At 40.4% G+C, this 10,085-nt stretch overlaps 1 protein-coding gene across 2 annotated transcripts; it reads left to right on the top strand.

Moving 5' to 3' along the window:
* Nucleotides 1–813: 813 nt before the first annotated feature.
* On the top strand, nucleotides 814–8,992 carry TENT5D (terminal nucleotidyltransferase 5D). 2 transcript variants are annotated; one of them, XM_026848849.1, is made up of 2 exons: nucleotides 814–938; nucleotides 7,725–8,992. In XM_026848849.1, exon 2 carries the CDS (start codon nucleotides 7,744–7,746, stop codon nucleotides 8,917–8,919), a length of 1,176 nt encoding a protein of 391 aa, XP_026704650.1. In that variant the 5' UTR covers nucleotides 814–938; nucleotides 7,725–7,743; the 3' UTR covers nucleotides 8,920–8,992. The 2 variants fall into 2 exon arrangements, with proteins under 2 accessions (XP_026704650.1, XP_026704649.1); XM_026848848.1 differs by lacking the exon at nucleotides 814–938 and adding an exon at nucleotides 1,162–1,290.
* The last annotated feature ends 1,093 nt before the right edge of the window (nucleotides 8,993–10,085 follow it).

Raw genomic sequence — 10,085 nt, 5'->3', positions numbered from 1 at the left:
CATAAAAACTGAGATTGTGGAACACAACTCAGCAACAAGGAGTAAATTCACGTGTATTTCAAATCATAGAGTGGACAGGGCCCAGCTCGGGATAGTTAAGGAACCTTGTTTAAGTGCTGTGAACTTTGTGGGATGGGGTGCTGGAATGGAGGGCTTTGAAGGAAAGCCTAATAAAAAAAGCTACCTAGCTGTCAGCATGTCTTTGAGAAACAAGTATAAAAAAGTGCCTTTTTGATAGCATACAAATATTTACAAAAAAAACCAGTTGTAATTCCTGTGTAGCTGGTCAGTGGGCCATTCAGCGCATGGAAATTCCAGCAACAGGCTGAATCCTGGGCTTACTGAAAATGAACCAACAACCTAGGCTGCCAGGAAACAAAACCTTCCTGTTATCTGCCCACTGTTTTTAGAAAGAATACGAAGCCAGTACACAATTCATAATATTTGATATTGCTGAGTTATTCTCAACTATTCTAAAAAAACAGTTCTCGGGGTTTTTTTTTTATATGATTCCACTATGTCCCTGCTAATTTGCATGTCTGATAATAACATTAAATTCTTATTCAAAATCCTGTGGAGAAAATAGCAAGTTTGTTAACATCCTTGCAGAGGATTAAGCATGACCTGAAACCCGGAGTCTTTATAAGCACTTCTGTGCCTTTCCAACTGCTTTTACCTTATCATTTCCGACTTAAAAGGCTATTGTTATGACTGCCACGTTGTAATGCATGATTTATTATGTACAGCAGGTGACTGGTAGCTAACCTTTATCTCAAAATGAATATTAGTGTTTGTTGGGGGCTTTCTTCCTGCAGCTTTCCCTGGGAGGTTCCTGTTTCTGTCAGTGAGAAGATGACAATTCATATTTTTACCAAAGGATCCAGTGAGTCATCCTATTAACTGCACTGAAATACATGCTTGCCAATCGTCCTGCCACGGTGAGTCTGTGGGATGTTGCATTCTCTTTGGAAATGTTATTCAGGAGTCTGTAGTACATTTGGTAGTAGAAATAATCTTTCCCTAAAGCAACAACTTCTCAGTGATGACCACAGCCCCAGACAGACCAAATATTGCATATCACACCTTTTTTTTTTTTTTTTTTTTTTTATTTTGGAACAAATGAGAAGACTGGCTGTGCCTCATACCATGCTATTTACAAGGGCTTGGTTTGTTTGAACCTGGGGGCGGTGTAAGAAGGAACCTGGTGTGCTGTGGGAACTGCTACAAAGGCATAATATCCCTGACCTTGAAAATGTTGCTCTGTGAGGGGATCCACATGCAGCTGAGAACGTGAGTCATGATGGAAAAATTCAACATCCAAAAAAACCCCAGATCTCCAGGATGACATAACACGGATTACATATTCATACTGATTGCCCAAATTAAACTCCTTATTATTTTGTCCCTCCCGAGAACTCCCAGCTCGTCGAGCCAATATCCTGTAAGGTTCCAGCAGAGGTGTAGGTTACTCGGTTCCTTCTCCCAGCTTTGTGCCACAGGAGAGCACGGCTGTGCTGCTCTGCAAATCGTTTCCATCTGGGTTCCTTGGGTTGGGTTGGAGAAAAGGTAGGACGCATTTTTGTTGATAAAGTCTCTCTTTCTTTTCTGCTTCCTTGTTCTGCTCTCGAAGGTGATATTCTGTGGCACAGTCCAAGCAAACTGCCTTCTGCTTAAGTGTGTTTTGTGCACCATGCAACCTTATCTCGCAGGAGAAGAGCATATGGCCTTGAGTTATTATTTGTTATTTCAGGGTAACTAGATGGTAACTGTACTGAAAACTTATGGCAACTCATGCGTTATCTCGTGATAACAGGATAAATAAACAGTATCTTCACTGCATGCATTAACATTAATGGAAGGAAAAACTCATGAAAAACACTGTCAAACCAGTTTAAATATATCCCCATTATAGGATGCCCCAGATGCTTTACTGCTTCTACTTGTCTCGTACGTGTTTAAATTATGACTGGGACTCCTTCCACGTTTGACATTCTTGCCTTCGGAGCTAATGCCAGCTGCAGTCCTTAAGTCACTGAGCATGCAAAATACTTTAAAATGTCCAGCTTAACAGAGAAATATATCTCGGAATTAAAATAAAGCTTTAGCATGGAACTCATTAGTGGTGCATATACTGTGCATGCAGCAAAACCAGTACAGAGATCTTAGGGGAGAATTGCAATAGTTTGAGTATCTCGGGGGTAACCCTCAAACTCTACAGCACCCGACGAGACGTTTTGCTGGATCTGCAACCTATTTCAAGTGCAAACGATGTAAAGGCAATTGGAGCTTTAAAGTATCCCTTGTAACGTTGTAAAACAGACAAACAGGGGAGCGGATCAAAGGGAAGAGAGGGCAGCTGACACGGCTGCACAAAACCTGTGTCAGATGCATTCTGCTTGAGAACGCCAGCACATGGCAAACCCTGTGAAAATACACCGAAGCAACATTATAGAGTATATCCAAAGAGAATCTTAAACACTTTATCAGTAAAATGCAAACTAAATTCGATGAGACTGTCCTCTCGACTGCAAGTATCTGTTTCTATGAAAGTTGTGTGCAACACAAAGACTGTGACAGATTTTCCTCATTCAAATGTAAAGCCAGATCTGCTTTTTTTTTTTTTGATGAAGCTGGTGTACGACAGAGCGCTAAGAGGTGATTAACTAAATCTTTTAGCATCGTTATATAACCAAACTCACGGTTGTTCGGTCCAAACTCTGCTGAAGAAAATTAGAGCCTCTATTTTCAATATAAAAATAAATAATAAAAATTAGCAAAACCATGTTTAATGATTCCACGGTAACTAAACATTTTTCCACATTACAACCTCTTCATCAGATGAAGGTGAGGTGACCACTCAAGGACAAGTTGGAACTTGAATCAGGGAAATATTTTTCTAACCTTATAATAAGGATAATATATCACAAAACTTGACTAGGCTTGATCCATCTTAGTCTGTGCTTTTCTAGGCAATTTATGTAAAAGAAAACACCATGAAAACTACTTTTCCTCATCGCTTTATCTGTCAGAGATATTAAATCAGGCAGGATTCAGGGTCCATTGCAGTTTATAGTACCATTTTAAATCCCATAAACAAAAAACTAAGAAAAATCACTCGGAGAGAGTCTCAGTAAGTTACAAATACTGATGAAGTGAGGAAAAAAACCCTCTTTCAATACACAATTTCAGGCTATTTGTTCCTTTCACTGACATGATGCTAGTGTTTATGCAGCTTTCCATTTGCCCAGTACAGACTTTTAAGATAGGAAAGCGCTGAACGTGAAACACGTGAGATACTTTGAGGTGTTCATGAGGAAGAAGTTACAGAAACTCATTTCTTTGACAGGGCGCAGCAGGGCACATCTTCACATATATGGTTACCCCAAACGGCGTAATGCTGCTCTGGCAATGGGGCAGTGAGCTATAGCTGCTTCCAGGGATCATCCTCCGTGGCAAACATCACCAGTTTCCAAAGAACGAAGCAATTTTCCAGCCTCTTTTCCCACTATCTGACCCAACTTGGGGTCTCGCTGGCATTTGGTTTTGTCTGCCTGCTGTGGCCACGTGCAGTGAGTTGCATTCCCTTCATCCCTTGATCTCTTGTTTTACACAACTTTTTGACTAATTGTAGCCTTGATACTGCTGCTGATTTATTATAACTGAGACTTACTTGCATTAATAATAACGCCTGGCATTAGCCTGAGCACTTCGGTAAATAAATTTGTCACTGGTTTAAGGCATAAGGTTCCTAATGTCTATAACATTGCCTGGAAATTGTTTTTGTGACTAGACAAGATTAAGGAAAAGAACAAGAGAAAGTCCTTCTAGGAAAGTGCAGGGTTATGTACTGGGTTGCAAATTAGTAATAATAATAATAATAATAATAATAATAATAATAATAATAATAATAGTAGTTTATTTCGGTCTATCTGTAAACTAATTATATCCTTGACAACTTAATTCCTGGTTTTCGTAGGACATTTTCCTTCCTTGTCAAAGCTGAAGGCATTATTTCAGCACAGAATTCTTAGTATTTATCAAAAGACATTTCTCAGATATTAATGTTGAACTCACAAAGCATCCCCGGATTCTCCAGAAATCACTTTCGAGAAATGACATTTTGAGGTACGACTGTTCAACACGAAAGAGATATTTACTGACATTACCTTTTCCTGTCTTTTTTAAATCTGAGTATATTGCAATAAAATCTAAAATAACTGAAAACATGTAGCAATAAAGGAAGGATTTCTAAGCTTATTTAAGGATACTTCTATCTTCTGACTTTCAAAAAGTGTTTGAAGAGGGTCCTTCTGCTAAAAAGGGGGATTGAATTTCCACATTCCCCTCTCTAAGCCCTTTCTTTTACAGCACAGTGTTCACCTTGGAAAGCTCTCTCGAAGTTTTGCAATATTAAACAAAGCACATAACAAAAACTGCTGCTTATACAACAATTCTGACAACTCTTAAATGTGCTAGTAGGTCCTTAGAACTGGTCCACCATAATCTGACCCAGTAATAACACAGATGACAAACGTGGCAACAACAAAAAAAAAAGTTTCTACAAACCTTCTCCTCCCAACCTTCTCACTCCACCCGGTGTTGTGCTGCTTCCAAGATTCACAGTGACGGCTGGGTTTTATGATGAACGTGTACTGGGGAGTCACAAAGGCTGTGAAGGATGGACACAAGTTTTTCGTAATAATAGTTTGTGGCAATAAAGGATTAAGCATGGGATCATAATAATAAATAGCTACTGGTAGTGTCATGACTGTGTAAAATAGGCGGTGCCGTGTATGGCAGTTTCTCTCCTCAGCAGTTCACATGATGAATCTTCTAAATGCCTGCGGAATGTATTTCTGAGTGCGTATGCAAACACATATACATTTGTCTGTTGTATATACGGAGTTACGTGCTGCATAAGCAACGCCAGGAACTGTGTGGTTGTGCCAGAGCTATAGGACTGAATCCAAGACCTTCACACCATCAGTTCAGTGGCAATTAAACTCCCAACCTTGGTCCCGGTTTAGCCAACTTTTAAAGCATGCGTTTAATTTCGAACACACGGTCAGTTCCATCCTTTAATGAGGCCGGAAAGGTGCGTGAAATTACCTGTGCTCTCGATTAGCTTGCTTGGGAGCTGAAACTACAGTAGAAGCATGTGAAAAATAGACCCGTAATATTCCCAAGCCATTTGTCAGTTCACAAGTTACTTGAAATTACTAAAATATTCCAGAACGTGGAATCTGAAGGCGAGGGAAGGAAAACATATGACAACGTCCATATGTAGTCACTACTGATTAAGAAACAACAGTGTAGACTTTTCGGTAGTGTTGTTACTCGGTATGATTTTATTTTTTATTCTTGAGCTTTAGCTGAAAAAATATGTTTTACCATCTGTCTGCAGAAACATTTCTCGATGTTTCAGTAGTACGTTTGCCGTGCTGGCAGGTACCCAAAAGTCACTTCTTCCACAGGGCTGGTGACTCACTGAGCTGTTTCAGATCGCACCTGACCACCACCTGAGTTTCTCATCTCCAGACACTTTTCCTCAGTCCCCTCAAAGCCCAGCTTTGCATCAGCCTGGCTGGGAGACACAGCTTGGTCTGGGCAGCGGTCCCAATTGCTGCCTCCTGAGAAACAGCCATCTACCTGCAGGGGATTTCATAGTTTTTCTGTGGAAAAGAGATTATGAAGTTCCACGTCATGGTACACTTCCCATCCTGTTTGTAGGCAGTATTAAGAAATACAGTGATCTTTATTTTGGTATTCTTTTCAGGTGCTCAGGGAGTGTTTCAACAGCAATGACCTATCTGCATTCCCTTGCTATGTAACCATTTCTTTATAGCAATTATTTTAAAATTATTTCTTGTTTCCCTGAATTCTCTCTGAACTAAGCTTGCACAAACCCAACAGAACAAGCCTTAGCTAACACGTGCAACATTAAGGGAGAAAGCAAAATTACAACGTTTGCGCAGAAAAAAAGAAATTCCTTTCAGTAATCAAAGCTGTTTTCAGTACCTCCACCTACAAACTGTTTAAACAGCAGCTTCCCATGGGTTGGGGATATCCACATCTGACTCAGGAGCGTGAAGAAGTGCCCAAAATAACTGTATTGACTAAAGAATTTTTGCTCTCTTGAGCGATGATGAAAGGTCCCACTCTGTCCATAAATGTTCTTTTCCTTTGCCCGTAGCTCAGAGCAGCAAACACAGCTTCAAACAACACACTGAGGCACAGCAGCCAAGCACTGGGGTTAATCAGCAAGTTATCAGGAAATCACAAGAGCTGCCTCTGAGTTATCATGCGATTTATGAAATAATATTAAAAACCGGTATGATGGGATAGCAATAAACCTTTCTGATGAACCGTCTGAGCGTTAACTACTCCAAAAGAACTGAGGAAGCATAAGCAGGCAAGAGGAGACACAGGATGAAGTGATGCCTGTGAATTCTGGAAGTTTTTTAGCCCGCTGAACTGGTTCTGTTCTGTAGCACTGACATAACTGTCAGGAGACAGTAGGATGAGGGGTTTGCATCTTTCATTTAGCCCTGGACACCTGTGGCCCAACAGTGTTTTTCATATTTCCTTAAATGCACTTCTTATTTACTTACTATAATCACACCTAATAACGTAAACATGTGATTAATTATATTCACAGTATACATAAATAAAATTTTAAAAAGAAAGCATTCGGATTCCCATTACAAAAATTCAATTAACATACAAGTTTGCGTATGATCGATTAGAAACATTTTAAAACCAATATTGTGGGGTTTGCAGCTTTTTCTCCCCTCATTGTAAAAAGTAAGTAAATTATCCGTGCTAAGGTCCGTTTGACTGCTAAATATGATGATACGAAGACAAGATGTAATCTTAAACTGAGGAGTTCCAGAGTCTGAGCTTTATCCAGTGTATTCTATAGGTGCTTCTTTACAGGCCTCCTTGAGAAGTTTTATGAGAAGTTTTATGAGAAGTTTTAGAGTATCAGTGCAGACTGGAAGGAGTTTTCTTATCAGTTCTGCAAACCATAACTTGGAGCACTGATACATTAATGTAGGAACACGGTCAGTGGCTTAGAAGGAAAAGATCTGCCTCAGAAACATAGTGGAAGCAGCTTAACAATTATCGGATATCCAGTTACTAACCGTAACAAGTGGTATTAAAGGATGCGTGCGTATAGATGATCCGCAGAGACTAAAGTACATCCAAGGCATATGACTAGATAAACAATGAGCATGTTGCATCATTCCTGCTTTTTAAACGTCTTCCTGGTCTTTCAGTAGTTTTAAGTATGCAAGTCACAGAAGATAGGGGGAGATTTCTAGGCAGGGTAGAAAGAAAAAATTTGCTCATTTTAGCTCTTCACAGTGAAATTTATTTGGAGTTTCATTATAACCATCAAGTATTTCATGTTATTAACCTCTGAGTAGTTTTAAATGAAGCCTATATGGTTTACTGCATTTACTTTGAGTCATGGATTATACAATAACACAATGGTTTCTCAGCAGGGTTAAAACCCAAGTACATTAAAATTCAATTAAAAGCCTCTGACAAGTGCAGCGGTTGACTCAGACTCCTATCTGGGATTGTGTCTCTGTAAAATGAACTTTGTCACTGCACCGAGGAAAGAAGATATATTTTTTGTTATAACTGAATGAAGTGTCAGGCTCTCTTGTGTTTGAGCAAGTTCTAACATTTGTCTCTTAATTTCTGTTCCTCCCTAGTTCGCCAACTGACATCACAATGACTGAGGACTTAGACCACAGATTCAGTAGTCTCACCTGGGATCAGATTAAAATCCTGGATCAAGTTTTAGCTGAGGCCATACCTATTCATGGGAGAGGAAATTTCCCAACCCTGGACGTAAAGCCGAAGGATATCATTCATGTGGTAAAGGAACAGCTCATTGAAAAGCAAATCAACGTTAGAGACATCCGCCTGAACGGTTCGACAGCCAGTCACATCCTAGTAAAGCAGAATGGAACCAGTTACAAGGACCTGGACATCATTTTTGGGGTGGAACTGCCAAGTGAGCTGGAGTTCCAGGTTGTTAAGGAAGCAGTTCTTAATTGCCTGTTGGACTTCTTGCCAAAATGCGTTAATAAGGAAAAAATCACAGCGCAGACAATGAAGGATGCCTACGTGCAGAAGATGGTCAAAGTCTCCACCGACCACGATCGCTGGAGCCTCATCTCGCTGTCAAACAACAGCGGCAAGAATGTAGAATTAAAGTTTGTCAACTCGCTGAGACGGCAGTTTGAGTTCAGCGTGGACTCCTTCCAAATCATCCTGGACTCCATACTGAACGTTTACAGAGCAGCGGACTGCAAGCTGACAGAAGACTCTCACCCCACTGTCATCGCCGAGAGTATGTACGGAGACTTCAACGAAGCAATGGACCACTTAAAATACAAACTGATTTCCACCAGGAACCCGGAGGAGATCCGAGGAGGCGGCCTCCTGAAGTACAGCAATCTCCTGGTGCGTGACTTTAAGCCAGCAGATGAGGCTGAAATTAAATCTCTGGAACGTTACATGTGCTCCAGGTTCTTCATTGATTTTCCAGATGTTGCTGAGCAGCAAAGGAAAATCGAGTCATACCTGCGCAACCACTTCATTGGGGAAGAGAAGAGCAAGTATGACTACTTGATGACTCTGCGTGGAGTTGTAAACGAGAGCACAGTCTGTCTCATGGGACACGAGCGAAGACAAACTCTGAACATGATCACAATTCTGGCTTTAAAAGTACTCGGAGAGCAAAATATCATCCCAAATGCAGCCAATGTAACATGCTACTATCAGCCTGCTCCGTATATCAGTGACAGAAACTTCAGCAATTACTACATTGCTCACGGACAACCGCCCATCATCTACCAGCCATACCCATTTCACATACAAATGCAAAGTGGCATGGTTTAGGAACACGATCACCTCCTCAGCACTTACACTCCTCTCTCTTTGCAGTTCTCTCCGTAATAAAGGCCTCATTAAAGCGAGTTTTATCATCACTTTTGGTTTAAGGACATATTTTTGTGCAAGTTGCCAAAGTTATTTGGTTGATTAATGTCTAAGTCACCGTTAAGCAGATCGTTAAATAAGTGAAATGGATATCATTCATGAAGTATTTATACCCCTACATGTGTTTGGGCTATACTCCTTTTTTTTTGAAATTACTCTAAATTTTATAAAATGAAATGCACTAAGTTCTGGGTTCTAAAAAATTCTTAAGATGAATTTAAATAGTGTAAATGAAAAATGAAGCCAATAAAATACCTCTCAGTAGAAATGCCTGATTTTAGAAGTGATAAGTGTTCTGGGTACGTTGAAGTAGATCATCCATCAGTTATACCCATGCAGTTCCAGCAACATTTATTTGCAGCCCCTTTTGCGAATATGCATTGATGGGCTGTCTCTTGGTGGTTTGAGCTCTGCTTTACAGCCTCGGGTCTGATCACTCTTCAGGTCCAATCAGAGACGTGAGGTCCCTCTCCTCACCAGAGTACTCTTTAGTAAGGGTTAGCAGGAAACATCCCTCCCAAGAGCAGACTCAGCAGATTTTGTGCATCCAGAATTTCCGCTGATCCGAGTGAGAGACTTGGCAGCTTAAGTAATGCAGTGTTGGACCCCAGGATATGCCTCGCAGATAATGAAAGTTGTAAGACATACAACTATTCTGATTAAATTGGTCTTGAAAAACGAGGTAATAAAATGAGAAAGGTGAAAACTGAGCACATAGGGCTTGCTTTCTACTGCTGATTTGTTATCGATCAGAGATGCGTTAATGCATAATAAACAGAGTCAGGAAAAGACCAAAAAGCCCAGGACCGCGTTGTTTTTAGGTGAATTAAAACAAATCCTTGGCAGTGGCATTTGAAAAAAAAATATTTTATACTAGCGACGTCCTGTATGTGTTTAGATACTCGCACGCATACGCTAGCAGCAAATGAAGATTCCTCCTATGACCAGGAAGTCAAACGTTAATTACAAGTTTGTGTGCGTGTGTTTACCAAAGATCAGTTTTAAACGTGTCACATAAGTGCCTCCCTGTGCCAGTGGCTCCGTGAACGTCGTCATGCTGTTGGCAA

Source organism: Athene cunicularia (assembly GCF_003259725.1).
Source record: "Athene cunicularia isolate RWA chromosome 4 unlocalized genomic scaffold, athCun1 chr4_part3, whole genome shotgun sequence".
Lineage (NCBI taxonomy): Eukaryota > Metazoa > Chordata > Aves > Strigiformes > Strigidae > Athene > Athene cunicularia.
The sequence above is the reverse complement of the archived record's forward strand: the minus strand, read 5'-3'. Positions and strand labels throughout refer to the sequence as shown.